At 38.4% G+C, this 16,724-nt stretch overlaps 1 protein-coding gene across 2 annotated transcripts in view; it reads left to right on the forward strand.

Annotated features, from left to right (window-relative positions):
* The first annotated feature begins 171 nt into the window (after positions 1 to 171).
* The window catches only part of LOC120530995 (MOB-like protein phocein), a 60,872-nt gene continuing 44,319 nt past the window's right edge, over positions 172 to 16,724 (forward strand). Inside the window, exons 1-4 of one of the 2 annotated variants that reach the window (XM_039755884.1) lie at positions 195 to 325; positions 2,134 to 2,298; positions 2,412 to 2,501; positions 6,691 to 7,008. In XM_039755884.1, coding sequence (XP_039611818.1) covers positions 323 to 325; positions 2,134 to 2,298; positions 2,412 to 2,501; positions 6,691 to 6,741 — 309 coding nt within the window. In that variant the 5' untranslated portion in view covers positions 195 to 322 and the 3' untranslated portion in view covers positions 6,742 to 7,008. Of the gene's footprint in view, positions 326 to 2,133; positions 2,299 to 2,411; positions 2,502 to 6,690; positions 7,009 to 16,724 lie in introns of those variants that run through there. The other variant, XM_039755885.1, reaches the window with a different exon arrangement.

Genomic DNA, 16,724 nt, shown 5'->3' on the forward strand with positions numbered 1-16,724 from the left:
TGCAGTAAAATAAATTGAAATACATTCGTTTGAGATGGGGATTGGCATATTCGATACTGTACCTGGTCTTCAGTAGTTTGAAAAATTATACTCTAAAACACAATTGCTCTCAGAATATACCATACGTCAATAAAGGAATCTTCCAGAACACTCCAGAGCTATTGCACAGTTCATTTGGGTTGAAGGTCAGACATGCGCATTGCACGCAGCCGGGTTTTCACGTGGGGGAGCGCGCAAGTCATTGTATTTCAACTCGTGCCACTACTCAGACGAGCAAAGCGATCGGGTGTATTGCAGCCTTTTTGAAAAGCATCTTTGAAAGATGGTAAGGCATTGCTTTTGGAAAGCGCGTAGGGCGTTTATATTTTACACTCCATTTTTTAGTAATTGTGTTGTTTTGTAATCGTGTGTGACGCGAGATTTTTTGGTACGAATCTCTGTCATAGGGCGACACTGGCAAAGAGTGCCAAGGTCGGATTCTGCTTTGTATTCGAGCCGAGGTACATACTGGTCTAGGTAGGCAAATGTCATTGAAGTCTGAAATGAAGGGTGCCTCCTCAAGCAAGAACACCTCTGAATGATCTAGCGGCCCTTCTGGGCACTGGTTTTTATGGGATTACACATTTCTCGAATAAATTACGTTAAAGGTAGTCCGAGCACGTGAGCTCAGTAAAATTACACCGGATAACAAACTGTGCATCTCAATGACTGCCAATGTAACTTTTTCAGATCACCTTTGCTGAAATATGCATTTCAAGAGCGTAATCCTTTTTATTCCGTCACCGATGATGGTTTAGACGGCGCTCTAAGAAGATCTGTCATATGTTATTTAAACTATAGATATTTACCGTCTGTTTTAAAGACTTATTTAAAGAAAAAAAACAAACTAACTAAAATGTCTCTTATGGCGTGGAACTGATAGGTGTGTGATTTAAACTTTGTAACTTGCGCGTTTAGATACAGAGTTAGCACCACGTGTGTAATTGTATAATTGAACGACAGAGAAACTATTGTGTTTGCTTACTGTACTGTTTGATTTCTTTTCATGTCTATCATATTTTATAACAGAACCACAAAGCTTACTCTTTATTCAAGTTTGTCATGATTCAGATCACAATACAAAAGAGATGGTAGTTATTTTAGATTTTCGCATGGATATTTGAACAATCAATTCCATTTTGTATTGAGATTATGCTGCAAAATGCATAATTGAAATATATTTCCCTAGTGGCAGCTACATTGCTGTTATGGTGGAAGAAATTAGGCTGATGTGAGCTTAGTATCTTTCATTTAGTGTGTCCTCTAAGAGACATCTGTTATCCAAAAAAAAAAAAAACACTTTGTCCTTGAGAAACTAATGCAAATAATTAACTCTCAAGTCCATCCGTCATTCTTTCAGTTTGTGTGTCAGCCTAATAAGTTCAGCCTCTTTTGACTTTGAAATGCCCTTGAGACTGGGTCTGATCCTCTGATTGGGGTATGGAAATTCAACCTCGCCACACTAGGATGATGTGTGGAAGTTTCTGTGCTCAATTGCAAGTTGTTTAATTCAGTTAATTAACTGAAAGCTAATGGTTGACTAAGCTCTTTGCAGCTTATGTGTAAGCGGATGTAATTTTAATTGTAAGCTGGATTTTCATACCTATTGGCGTGTCTCTGACTTTTAAGAGTCTATGTTCTTAGATATATGTCCAAGTATGTGTGTGTGTGTGTGTTGTATGTGTGTGTGTATATATATATATATATATATATATATATATATATATATATATATATATATATATATATATATATATATATATATATATATATATATATATATATATATATATATATATATAACTGATCAGAAAACCAATTTCTTCATTCTAACAGTCTTATTATGGTTGACATTTGAACATAAGCAGAAAGAATCTACATATGCATTTTATGCAGTAATTTTGGTGGAATAATATGCAACAGATGTGATCCTTGCTATTTTCCAACTCATTATCCATCTTTAACCATATTGGGGGGGGGGGGATGAGTGAGTCCTGCATGGGTTTGAGAATATTCTTGTACAAAAAAACCTGACCAATTTTTCAAACAATTTGGGTTTAACACATGACGGTCATATTATATTTATTAATACAGGCAGGACAGGCATTTAGGAGGTTCCTTCCCCTGTTTGATCGAGTTTTAGTGGAACGCTTTGCTGCAGAGACAGTCACCAAAGGGGGTATCATGCTTCCCGAGAAGACCCAGGGTAAAGTTCTGCAGGCTACTGTGGTTGCAATTGGCCCTGGAACCAAAACAAAGGCAAGTTTTAAGTTTTTTGTTTTAATATCTATTCTTTGTAACCTTTGTTAACTTGTATATAAGAGTTTGTTTTTACTTTGCACCTGTGTGTTAATACTGTTTTATTCTTTTAGACTGGACAGCTGGAGCCTGTTAGTGTGAATGTGGGAGATAAAGTATTACTACCAGAGTATGGAGGCACAAAAGTCACAATAGAAGAGAAGGTAGGTAGTGTAACTGCAGAGAGCCAGTTTAAATGTGTAGGGTATCTCTGCTTTCCTATTGATGAAGGTCCTAGTGGCATCTCCTTTATGTTCTGTGTAGCCTGCTTAGTTCTGTTTTTGTGCCAACCCCTAACTTCTGGATTTTCCCCGTACTATGTAGTTATTAGTTACAACCAGGTTGACAGTGTTATAATGTAAGGTAAGATTTTCAGTGTAATTAGGAAGCTAGGTTCCTATTATTTAAAACTCAATGGTAGCAGAAATGAAAAAAAAAAACAAAAAACTGAGAAGCACATCCGTGTGAATATGATCCATAACAATCTATGGGTGCATGTAGGCAGTAATGTTTTGGAGCCTAGACTTAAAAGTAAATTGTATGTTCATTGAGACAATAGGGCTGTGTTCTCTCTCTCAATTTTGCATTTACATAACTTCTAAATTGATGAATTTGTTCCAGCAGATTTAACATACTGTTCTTTAATGTATACTCATCCATTTATTTTTTTAATGGCTGTTTTTCAACTTTTATTGGTTTCTGAAGCCAAGTTTCAGCTCTACATGGAATGACAGTCCTTTACCTCACAAATGCAGCCATGCCTATTTTCTATGCTGGTACCCAGTTGACATTGGTTTAGACTGTTGGAAGAACCCACATTTAGTTTTTGTCTGGCGTCTCAATACCAGCTTTCAGACCACCATACCGGTACCAAAACAATACTGAAGCAAGATCTGCTTAGTTTCTCAAGCCTGCAAATATACAGTATGTGTTTCCCTGTTATACTGCGCCCTACAAATCATTATGGGGAGCCAGCAGCTGGAGTCTCCATTGGAGAGAGGGGGAGACGGACACTAAATTGCATCATACTGTAAGTCGCACAAAGTGGAAGGACCCATTGGAGGTATAAACATGACCTGCTCACCACACATGGCACACGCTAATGACCCCAGGTCAGTGAGGCCCACCAGTACTACTCATTTTAGTAAGAAAGCCATAGTGCAACATTTATTTTTGAAAGCAGTAGACTGATTTGTTAGTTTAGGTATTCAACCTGTGGCCTCCTTCACCTGCCTGTGACATTATAATCCATGAGAAAGCACACACAATCCCTTTTAAATTTAAAGATGACCCTTAACAAAATATGCAGACTCTTCCCAGTTTTCACATTTTCAAATCTGTCAACATTTTATATTTCATTTGCTTGTTTTTTTTTTTTTTTCTCTACCCAAGTAAAAAATGTAAAATCCATCTAATAGAAACCCAGTGATTTCAGATCCACCTTTGGAAAAACATGCCAAAAATGGGCAAAATTGTGATGGTCTTGATCGGTCCATCCAGATTGGGTCAGCACGACCTATGGGCTCGCAGCCTGTAAGTCCAATGTTATGAGAACGAGTGTGTCGCCATGGTGAGTCAGTGAATTGTCTAAGCAGGTTCATTGTCACATCATTTAATGGATAGCTTTCCCTAAGATATCTGCTTTAATAAAGTTAAACACCACACGGGCGTACTTCCAACTTTGCCCTAAAAGTCAGTGATGAAGTTGTATGTTGTGAGATATGTACAAAATATTAGTGGAAGAGATTTTTAAATATTCACTGAAATGCTTTTACTGTTTTGATCATAATTTATTTAGACATTATAACAAGCTTTAGTGTGCTTGCTTATTCTGATAATAGATAATTCAAACTGTGCCCTATCAGCACATTTTGGAGAGGCAGGCTTCAGTGTTTTTCAACATTTATGCAATATTGCAAGGTTTGAATAATGGCTATATCTAAAAAGAACCGATTGTCCTAATACAGAATAAGTAAATTATGCAGTCCTTGAAATCCTGCAATTGAAAAGGAAGGGTCGTCTAATGCACTGAATCCCATTAGAGTGGAGATCTGTTTACTCGTAACGTACTGAAGGTTCAGACATACAAATATAGTGTAAATGGAACTACAGTTTAAGATGTGCCTTCGATGTGAAACTATGTTTTTAACCTTCTGTTAATCTTTTAAGAATTTCTGTTGTTAACTCTCTTCATAAAAACAGTTTGATACCAACTGGTTGCACCACAAGAATGGTTAGTCACTCTTTGGCTTTCACTTTCCAGCATAGCTAAGTCTGTTCACCATGGCTATGTGGGTAGATTATGTATGTTTAAACTATAACTGTGTGTTACGTATTTAAATTTGGTGTCAGTAATACTTGTGTTCTCAAGCACTAAAGCATTTCTGTTGTGTCTTTGCATGTTTTGGGTAAGCTAAGTTGTCACATTAGAGACAGGGAGGCAGTGTACATTCTTTGCATAATTGTCCTCTTAATAAATTTATATTAATGCAGTTCTGATTGTTGGTTGATCAACTGGGAGCAAATTTTAGTGTTGTGTATATTTTGATTTCTAGTGAAAAAGTTACAGTATAAACAGTGATCAAAAGGATACATGATTTAGCTGCCAGCTTCACTGGCCACATTACCGCTTTATTACAAAGGTGATTTGAAGACAGCATGGTTATAAGATATCTAGAGCTGCCACTTGGTGTCAGCCGTCCAACTTGAAGCAAGACCAAATAATTATGCTTTTGAGGCATAAACCTGCTTAATAAGGCTTGTAACGTATAAGTAATACCAACTGAAATCAATTTGCAATAGAAAACACATCTGGTGAAGAGAGAAATAAAAACCGTATTCTATACTTCTGCAACTGTAGAGCACTAAACTGTTAAATTAAACTTTTCAACAGTTAATTTTTGCACTCCTGGTACAGTATTGTGCATTTTTTAATTCCCATTGCTTGTTATTGCAATCATCTCATTTAAACATTAATGTAATATTTAAAAATTGTGATGAGCTGGGTTGAAAAAATAGTCTTTTCCCCCATAACGTTTGGGATAAAGACACGTTTATCCTTGATTTACCCCTCTGGTCCTTGGTTTGGGAGAGCATGGGGGTCATGAGGTCGCTGGAAAGTGGTGTGTGGCGCTCCTTATATCTTTGCAAAAGGGCAAAGGTCCAAGTCTGTAGAGTCCTGATGCTTCCTGTCTTGCTGTATGATTGTGAGACGTGGACGCTATCCAGTGACCTGAGATAAAGACTGGACCCCTTTGGTACCGTGTCTCTCCAGAAAATCTTTGAGTACTGTTGGTTTGACTTTGTGTCAAGTGAACGGTTGCTTATGGAGTCCCAAATGAGGCGCATTACCAGCATTGTGAGGGAGCATCAGTTTGGCACTACGGCCAGGTGGCACATTTCCCCGAGGGTGATCCGGCTCATAAGATCCTCATTGTTGGGAACCCAAGAGGCCGGACCAGGCCAAGGGGTCGCCCACGTAATACCTGGCTGCGGCAGATAGAGGGTCATTTCTGGAGGGTATGACTGGACTGCATGTCTGCCTGGGGGGTTGCCAACCAGGATCCCGAGTTGTTTTGTTGTGTAGTGGGTGCGGCAACACACTGTACCAGTGTATGCTCCCCAGCTTGAGTTGTCCAGAGTTTAAAATTACAAATCAAACAATTTAGACCTGATTGAAGTGCACATTGTAGACTTTAAGGGTATTTGTGTACCTTTTGGTCACACCATGTAGAAATGACACTTTTTCTAGATGGTCCTCTTATTTCAGGGCAGTAGCAATGTGTAGGCACATTAAAGCAGTTGTGTTTAATACTTTGTTGAATATCACTTGCATGCAATGACTGCTTCAAGTCTGTGATTCATATACATTACCTATAACAACTATTTTTGAAAAGCTAAGTAAATGTAAGAGGGTTGTTAATTGCACTGTTGCTTTGCCCTGCATTATACTTCCAGAATGCTTCCTGTTCAGGTATACTGAGCTAGTGTTGTTGTGGAACATCACACGATGAACAAGCAACCGCTTTCTCAGAATTGTTCTGGTGAAATACTCCCACATACAGGAACATTTTGCCTGATATCTGGAGGAACCTTGTTCTGCTGAATGTGGTGAGGCTGACACTGTGATTAGCCTACTGAAAAAACAATACAGAGAGTCGGAGCGTGACGGTGTGTAGTGTAGGGGAGGGTCAGGGAGAACTAGTCAATTCAGAAAGTACTATTTGACTAAAAGTTTTACTGTACTACATTGATTAATCATGGTAGATATTTTCTGCCCATAATTACTGCTTTTTATTTTTATATTTGTTTTTGCTTTAAGTTTTGTTTTTTTTCTTTTTTTTCTTTTTGCAGGAATATTTCCTTTTCCGAGATGGTGATATTCTTGGGAAGTATGTAGACTGAAGGCTCTTATCCTTAATCTAACTTTATTCCAAGGAACAATGATCCAACAAGACCCCGGCTATGTGTTTTTTTTGTTTTCTTTTTGTTTGTTTTTTTTTAGCCCCCATTTGTAAATAATAAAATTGTTTTGGTACATTAATGTAGATTGTTTTGAAACTGCTTACTACAGCAGCATGATATTCAGTCTTGAGATGGGATGATACAGCAACTAGGCCAATAAAATCTGTAATCTAACAAATCATCTGAAATAAATATTTGGCTTATGTATTTAAGTTCCCAGCTAGATTATGGAGAAGGTGAATGAGATGATGTGTATGTGTTAGAATTGGTGAAATGTTGAAATTGTTTGCAGCCTTTAAAAGAGTAGTTTTCCCAGGGTGTGTGTGTGTATGTGTGTTTTGTCTTTGTCTTTTGAGTTCTCAATTTTTCAGTTATGTTGCATGCACTTGGTTATTTTTACAAACGCATGCAACAGGCTCTTCCCATCTATGCACTGGAAATCTGTCAGTACTTACAATTTATAAAGGTTTCACATCTTAAAACAGTCTGTTTTTGACCTACATAATCAAATGGTTGTAAAAGAGTGCACTTGCCTTTAAAATTGCTATAGGAGATCTCACCATTTGAAACCATTGAGCAGAAATCGGAGAAATTCACTATTTTAACAGAATCATTTTGTGCAATATTATAGTTTAATTTTATTTTTCTCACAAATATCAGGAAACAGACCATAGCTTCCAGTCACCCAATTCCCCAGTTTAAATATTCCTTGACTAACCTACTGCTCAACTTCCCAATACATTGGTATACTGTACCTCTGGTTTAGATATAACCCATCATGATGGAACAGGTCACCTCTGTTCGAGAATAAGCCCTAATGCCAAATAAACCTATACCCTGCTATCCTACTTGTTAAACCTTCTAATCTCCTCATTCTTTCGTAGACTAGTATGTGGCAGAAGCAGAGCTTCAGAGAAGACTATTGTCAATCCTGATCCTTAACTAAGCACCTTACTCTTTAAATTAGGATATCGGAACTGACTGCCTTCTCTTACCTGTGACATTTATTCCAATGTGGACAATGACAACTACGCCCCCCCTAGAGCCAGGAGCTTATCAATCCATGGAGGTTTCCCACCTATGTTGTAGGATGGCAACATACTGTATGAGACTTGGTTCGCTGGAGTAAACTTGACTGTCGGTCTTCCTAGTATTGGGTTCCCCATTATCAACAAATTACCTCTTTCTGCAGGTTATTTTCAGGTAACTCTTTAGGGCTCCTCATTCCTGCCTATAAACCCCCCAAGTGATCGGAGTCATCAAACAGTTCTGCAAGGTTCTAAAAAATGGTCCACTGATGCCACTTGTGTGTTTTCTCCCCTAACTCCAGTGACCTGCATGTTAACTGGGGACTAAATTGGCTCTATGTGGTCAAGTTTATTGTCTTGTGTACTCCATCCAATTAAATTCTTACTTGCAGGTCTTCTAAAAACTGATGAGAATAATACAATACTAAGAACTAAACACACACATATTTACATATGCAATATACTGTATACAGTGTTTGCAAGTATTTGTGTTTATATATACATTGTGGTCAAGTGCAGAACAAATCCTGTCCCAACAACCCAGTCGTCCCCATTTACTCAAAACGTATGTGCTCCATGAAACGAAAGTAAAAGGCAAAAAATAAGAGTGTAGGTTAGGGTTTACAGAGTCTGTCCCTTTCTTTGTAAGGTACAAAAACGGGAGTTCCATGGTATGGGTTGCTCTGCTTACAGAGTAGCACCTCCTATTGACTTATTGGCGGGAGACCAGAAGGGGAGGAGTCGGGTGCCCTCATTGGTTGTCTTTTCAGCACTGTGGAGGGAATGGAAGAGGACATGTTTGGTGTCAGCACCCCCTCTCCTAGATGAACTCTGAACTGTACTAAGGTTCGGTGGGTTTGAGAGTTTTGTTATGTGAATCCATGGTGTTTTGGTAGTCAGCACAGTGGTTTTGCAAATTATAGTGTGGTCTATTTTTAATTTACGCAGGTCAAATTACATCGCAGCTAATACCGAACTAACAACATTTTCATAATAACTAATACTTTGTGGTCTCGGACAAACAGTCATACAACTACATTTTACATTGTTTTATCGAAGTATAAATATCAGTATAACAAACGTGGTTTTGACCAAAATGGCCACTGAATATAATAATGCGATGCAAAATAATGCCGCACCAACACTTTCCGTGCCGAGTCTCAGGAATTCTGCAACAGGATATGTCAAAGAAAGACTGTCGCGATATTTCCGGTCTTGGGCCGGCTCAGCGAGAGTGTGGGCGCGATGTCGCACACAGAGCCAAATTCTGAGCCAGTGCGCCACCTAGCGTCCGCGTGGGTAATTGTGTTGAATGTGGATACTGTACTGTTTGAGGTTCCTAGAGGGTCTCCAAGTTTTCTTTGAGATGAACTTGGAAAATAACTGACTGACTGAACAAAAAAGTGAGAAACGGCTTCAGTTTACATTGAAGGAAAAATCAACGGTCCTCGAAAAGTTAATTCCGCAATGGAGAAAAGTGATGTAGTGAAAGCTTTCGGCATCGCGCATTCATCCTTATCTAAAGTCTCATTTCCATTCTGTATTCATATCTATATTTCTTTTAATAGGTTACATCTAATTTATAGTTTTTATTCTGTATCTTAATACCTGAATTTCTATTAAACCGTTACATGTAACATCTCGTTTTTATTCTGTATTTTCTTACCTGTATTTCCGTAAAAAAATAAAGTTAACATCTAACGTCTCATTTTCAAATAAAATATTTTTTGCAGTTTAAGCAGCATTTTTTACACAGGTGTTCTCCAACTTGGGTCACAGAGTTTTACGAGAGACAGGATGGTGCGTCCAGGTTTTCAAGGAAAATGTAGGTACTTCATTACTGTATACAGAAGGCAGGTGCAGCGTCAAGACTTTATTTGAAATACGAACAACTGTTTCTTCAGCACTCAAGCACGAGATAGGAGCCTCGACATGGCCAAGTGTCCTGGTTTAGCCCCCATCTTCCGATTTGAAGAACACCAGCGGCGATCAGCGGTCTTGAGAACATCGATCGGGAGAGTGCGTGGAAAAGCACGTCAAAGCCCGGTGTTAAATGTTCTAAACATTGTGCGACAAGCACGTTACTCGGTAAGCTTGACCCTGCAGAGGGCAACTAATTACTTTGCACTTGGTTTTCTGTTTACCAGACACTCCAGAGCTGTCCTTGCGCCGCTGCTTTTGAAGATGGCAAAATGCTGATGACATTGGATGCGGCAGTATACGTATTTTCTCTATATTCGTTATAACGAAATATTTTTATGATCCCATAAGTTTCGTTATAACGGGATTCCACCTGTATTATTTTTCTAAATGTTTGCATCCTTGAATTTGGAATACTTCTGTAAATACCTGCAGCATTCTGGTTTTGTAAATTAAGTTAATTCGGCATTCCATTTACTGAATCCACTTTAATTCACCTTTTAAGTTTATACAGAGGCAAATCAAGACGAGAACCCAGCTGGGGGCATCTAATCCATACAGAGCCATACCTACTCATGTGGGGTCTATTTCGAGTCACCAATTAACCCAGTGTAAAGAGAATATGCTGACTCCGCAGGTATTAGATCAGGACTCAAATCCAGTCTCCTGGTGAAATTAGACAAAGCACTAATGACGGCACCATCCCTTGAGAGTGGTTACTGGCTATATGTCGATGTCATTATGGCTTTGTTTGTTTAAAGATCATGGGCACTGAACAGTAATCTTAATACTGCTTATCACAAATTGGGTACGTCGGTGATGTATCTATGTATTGTGCAGAAGGTGGTTCAGCACATTGAGATGGACAAGAGGCTGTAAGGAACTGAATTCATCACAAAAGAAGACTGAAAGCATTCAACTTTCTAAAAGAAGGAACACATTCCCAGAATATCATGTTCTAATTAGCATCTGACAATTCTTTGAAGGTTTCAGAAGATGGTGTGGTGAAGAGTGTCCGAAACAATGAGACTCACATCTTTCCTACTCCCCTTACAAAACATTTGGGGTAGTAATCTGCACATTGCTCAATGTGGTTCATGTGCGTTCTGACTTTCTAAACTCAGATCTTCAAGTCCTTGGAGAACTGGCCTCGTAGCCCCTGCCAATGAAAACTGAAAGTGGCCTACAGGATTCCTTATCAGCAACTAAAAAGCAATTGAAAGAAGATGGTCTACTCCTAGCTGTAATGCGATTTAATTGGTTTTACAGATTTTTTTGGAGTTGTAAAATTTAGAAATAATCTGATGGGTGCAGCAACGCGTTATCAGCACATGCTCCCAACCCCTCTCTCATGCTCTCTCCGTCTAGACCGGTGATTCCCACTGGGGGGAAATTCGACAATTTAGGTACGTTAAACAGTTTATATAATGAAAAAACAGAAATTCACTGTTAAAAATGGTAGAAAAAAATAAACAAATTATTTTTATTTTTTACAGAGACATTTATGTATTTATATAAACATAGAAGGGATGGTGAAGAACCTTTTAATATATGATTTTACAACCGGCTTGGGTTTTTCTACCTTGAAATCATTTTTACCATTAAAATAAAATGAACTGTAACAATGATTATAAAATTTTGCAATATCTTCTTATATAATTCGCTACCTCTAGCTGTTTGTTTGTCTGTCCAGGATTTTAAATCACCTGTAGCTCGCAAACCATTTCACTTATTGACTTGAAATTTGGTACACATATACTACGTGACGCCTACTATCCACTTTCTGGGTGATGATTTTTATTACTCCTTATTTTTATTTTATTTTATTGTAGAATCAACTCTCGGCAGTGCACAGCAGGACGGTAGTGTGGTGCATGTGTACGGGCGCCGTTCTCATTCCCTACCACCTTCGCCGTCACTTCCCCTACCTCTTCATATCTTAAATCATTCTTGATTCAGATTGAAGACTTAAGTGCCAGCTTAAATGAAAAATTAAAGAAAATTTAGTAAATAATTGCAGCACAAAAGCTAACTTAATCAGTTTTAACACGAAAAGATTCTGACGAAGGAGGAGAAGCAGCGGACCACTAGGGTGGAGAAAAGAAGAGCTGCTCAGGAATCAGCAAGCGCATCAACCTCTGAGCAAACGAATACTAAACAGAGACAGAGAAAGAGTCTGAAAACTAGAAATGCTCAAGTCAAGTGTATTCACTACACGTTACCGTGCAGTACGCCGTCACTGGTAACAAAAATATAAAATGATCAAAATATTACAGAAAAAGCTGTCAAAGTTATTTTATATTTATGAATATCACGTCTCTTATTATAAGTTTTCAAAACTGTATTTGCTGTATTTTCATATTACTTCATATTATATTATTTTGTTAACAATGTCTTAGTGATTTCTTTGTCAGTACTTTCCCTCTTTTGTTTCCATGTTCTTTGGAAGCTTGTTTAGACCAAATTAATGACATTATGGGCTTCCTCCATGTGAGTAGGAGTTCACTTTTTGAATAGGTAATAATAAGAATAAGGTATATGTTACAGTGGGGGACATCATGATTTTAGAGATGCCTAGATGGGGCATGGACAAAAAAAAGGTTGGGAACTACTGATCTAGACAATTAAAGTATACAAGTAAGCAATGGAAGGGGCTGTCGGAGTCAACTAGAGGAGTAAAATGGCAAATATACTATAATCTACAAGGTAGCTGGTCCAGTGCCCACCTCTGATTCTTGAGTGGTCTTGATTAAGTCACTTAGTTTAACTGAGTTCCAGTTACATACAGACAGACAAATATATACTGTACATGTAAAAGTGGGCCAAGTGTTTACAGAAATTGTAAAATACGTTGGGATGGTGCACACTATAGAGGTTTAAACATCCGCCTATTTGCTTTGCTTACTTTGGAGAAAATTGCAATGGCGAGACTCTAATTATAAAACTCTAAGCAGTGGCCTCCCACCCCATGCCAGTAATAACAGAACCAAACTGCCTACGGATGAAAACAAAAAAAAGTCTTACAGCGTGTCTACAAAAAAAGAAACAACAACGCATACAGTATACACACACATACTGCACCATACGAGTCACTACCAAATTATTTTTTGTATCGATTGTGACCTTTTATATACATTATGCATTTCCAGCTTCATCAATGTAAACAGATTTAAAATGTGAATACGGGGCTCCTGGTGAACATGAAACCTTTTAAAACTATTAAACAAGATGATGTCATCATTTTGTAATTTGAGGATCAGAAAAGACAGAATGTAAGCCATTTAAGGACTCTCATGCTGCTTTCACCGCTGCTACATTTTTATGATTATAGCTAATGACAATATGACCACAATGACACTTACGAATAAGAATAACACTGTAAACAGAGCATGCATGAAATTTAAAAATGATCATCTGTAACCTGAACTTTTTATTTATTTTTTTTTTTGGAAATTTTATAAATTCTTTAATCATTCCATACAAATCAATCAATTTTTACAAAAAGTAGGATTGAGAACAAGTCGACCTCCACCCCTGAGAGAGACAGCAAGGCCAACGGAGTAAAACTTAAGGCTTGTAAACAGACCTAAATTAATAAGTTTGATAAGCCAATAGAGATGAATGGAGAAGAAAAAGAAATACGGAAATAATTACTTCCTCTGTGCTTTAAGAGCTTATTCTAAATGTTACTGATTAGATCCTGCCAGGTTTTGAAAAAAACTCTGTACGGATCCTCTAACTGAGTATTTGATTTTTTTCAATTTCAAATAATATAACACTTTGGTTTCCCACTGACTTGAAAGAGGAGAGTTTGGGTTCTTCCAGTTTATCAGAATAAGTCTGCGTGCCAACAGTGTAGTGAATGCAATCACAGTTTGTTTGTCTTTCTGCACTTTAAGCCCCTCTGGAAGAACCCCAAACACAGCTGTTAATGGGTTAGGAGGGATTGTGAGTCCAAGGCTGTCTGAAAGGTAATTAAAAATTTTTGTCCAGAATAATGTTAATTTGGTGCAGGCCCAGAACATGTGACCCAGTGAGGCTGGGACTTGGTTGCAACGTTCGCAGGTTGGATCATGCCCTGGAAACATTTTGGAGAGTTTTAGTCGAGACAGATGTGCTCGATATATAATTTTGAGTTGTATAATTGTATGCTTTATGATATGGAGCTTGAGTGAATTCTCTGCATTGCTACTTTCCACTCCTTTTCTGATATATTAATTGAGAGATCTTTTTCCAAGTGTCCTCTTGGATCTTTGAAAGAAAGCGACTGTAAAATAACTTTATATATTGCAGAGATGGCGTAACCTGAACATTTTAAGCAGGCATGTTTTTTCCATAAATGACTAGAAAATTAAGACAAAAATGTGACAATGCATTTTTTTAATCAACATATGTCCATTTGTGGATCAAGGAGAAGCTGTCTGTGTCTTTGAAGTATCAGGTGCCCACCCTGGGTGGAATGGCAGTTTATTCCAAGGCTCAGGCAAACACAGACACTCATGCTGCTCATGCCAGGCCAACTCAAAGATGGCACCCAACCCAACAGACATGCGTTTATGATACGGGAGTTCTGGGTGAAAGCCCACATGATCACAGAAAAAACATGAGATGTGGTGACAACACCAGAAATGAAAAGAATGGTATCTTTAACTTTGAAGCAGCAGTGCAGACCTCCATATAGACAGCAGATCTCAAGTGAAAAAACGTTTCAGCTTACTTCTCAAGTGTTTGCATTTTGTTGACAACAATTTACCTGCCACTTTGCACAGCAGTGAGAAACCCTTTTTCAAAAATGAAACCATTCTTTTACACAGTGATAAGAGAGATTCCCTGGAGCCAACATACCTGAACACAATGTTGTTGCTGACAGGTCACTTTTTGTATGCTTTGCCCAATACCAGTTACACCTGAGAACAGGACACTCACCTGAAGCTAAGCATGTCTGAGCCTGGTCAGTACCTGGATAGGAGACCAACCAAGAAAGCTTAGGTTGCTGTTGAAAGAGGGATTGGTAAGGCTAGCACGAGGTGCCTACCCTGTGGTCTGTGTGTGGACCCAATACCCCAGAGCAGGGATCCTCAATCACAGTCCTGGAGGGCCGCAGTGGCTGCAGGTTTTTGTTCTGACCCGGTTGCTTAATTAGAAAGCAATTCTTGCCAATAATTTAATGTCATGGCTTGTTAGTGCTTTAACTCTGCTATGCCAGGTAAGTCTCATATTCTAGATTTTCTTCCCCTTTCTAAGGATATCATCCAAATGGTTTGAAGGCTAAAATGGATGAGTAATTCTCAGTCCTTCACTTTTTTCTCTTCACTTTCCTTCCAAGTATTTAATTAAACCCAATAGTGCATTATAAAGACACACAGGTGTGAATGGTAATAAGCTAAATGGAGAAATGCTGGCGTCTTTTGTCATTTGCATGTTATTGCTAATTAGGATCAATTAAAAACTAAGGATAGATAGATAGATAGATAGATAGATAGATAGATAGATAGATAGATAGATAGATAGATAGATAGATAGATAGATAGATACTTTATTAATCCCAAGGGGAAATTCACATAATCCAGCAGCAGTATACTGATACAAAGAAACAATATTAAATTAAATAGTAATAAAAATGAAACAAAATTAAAATAAAATTAATGTTAGCATTTACTCCCCCGAGTGGAATTGAAGAGTCGCATAGTGTGGAGGAGGAACGATCTCCTCAGTCTGTCACTGAAGCTACTCCTCTACCTGGAGATGATCCTGTTCAGTGGATGCAGTGGATTCTTCATGATTGACAGGAGTTTGCTTAATGCCCGTCGCTCTGCCACAGATGTTAAACTGTCCAACTTTACTCCTACAATAGAGCATACAGAATACAGCTGTTTAAGACTAAAATAAGCAATAAGAGTTTAAAATCTTAACAAGCAAGGCAACTAAAGTGAAGCAGAAGTGTTACTTGAGAAGTAAGTGCTTCTTATTAAGTAACTGGGTTGGATCAAAAACCTGCAGCCACTGTGGCCCTCCAGGACCATGATTGAGGACCCCTGCCCCAGAGCAGTGGCGGTGACACTGTGCTTATAAATGGTGTCACCCTTTGAATGAATTGTCCTGAATCTCTGTGGTCATTAAAGATCCTTGGGCATCTTTGAAAAGAGATGGGTATTCCCCAATGTCATGGCTAAATTGTCCATCATGCCCTCATACATTCTGCCCCAAACCCCGTCTCTAATTGGCTGTCTCTCTCTCTCCTCTTTACCACTAAAAAGCTAATCAGTACACCGGTGCGAGAACGGCTACTGTCACATCGTCTAGGCGGACACTGCACATTGATGTTGGTTGAAGTGACTCCCTCTTGTCTGTGAAAAGTGCTATATAATCATAATTATTATTATATTCATTACTGGTGACAATACATAACTTGTGCAATTAGTCAGTCAGTGGTATCTCTACTGAGCAATAAGGAAAATGGGTATCTTGACAAAAGTGCTCTGACTCTGCAAACTGCTCGAAAACTCAACCTGCTGGTTTTTTTTTTCATTTAACGTTTTCATTTCTTCTTAGTTTTATTTTCACAGATGAAAAATACCAGATATTTTGAAAATAATTCAGTGCCAGAATAAACTTTTTAAATGTTTCTGCTTCTCAATATCTGCTTTTCAGTATCTTTCAAAATTGACAGTTGAAAGATCATACTCTCTGTGTTCCTAAAATTAAGACCTGTCATACAGCTTGTGCTGAATGACCTATAAAGCGGTCGTCTGCCCAGTGGCCATGTATGGGGCTGAATGCTGGCCGGCCGGCCTCCACCAAGCACAAGCAAGCCCTACACATCATGGAGACGTAACGCTGCAATGGGTACTCAGCCTCACCAGATTCGACCACGTTATGAACGAAGACATCTGGAAGCTCAGGCGTGTGTGGCAGATTGATGAGAAGCGGTGTAGTGCATGGCTCCGATGGTTTGGACACATCAACCGAAGTGAC

Source organism: Polypterus senegalus, chromosome 6 (assembly GCF_016835505.1).
Source record: "Polypterus senegalus isolate Bchr_013 chromosome 6, ASM1683550v1, whole genome shotgun sequence".
Lineage (NCBI taxonomy): Eukaryota > Metazoa > Chordata > Cladistia > Polypteriformes > Polypteridae > Polypterus > Polypterus senegalus.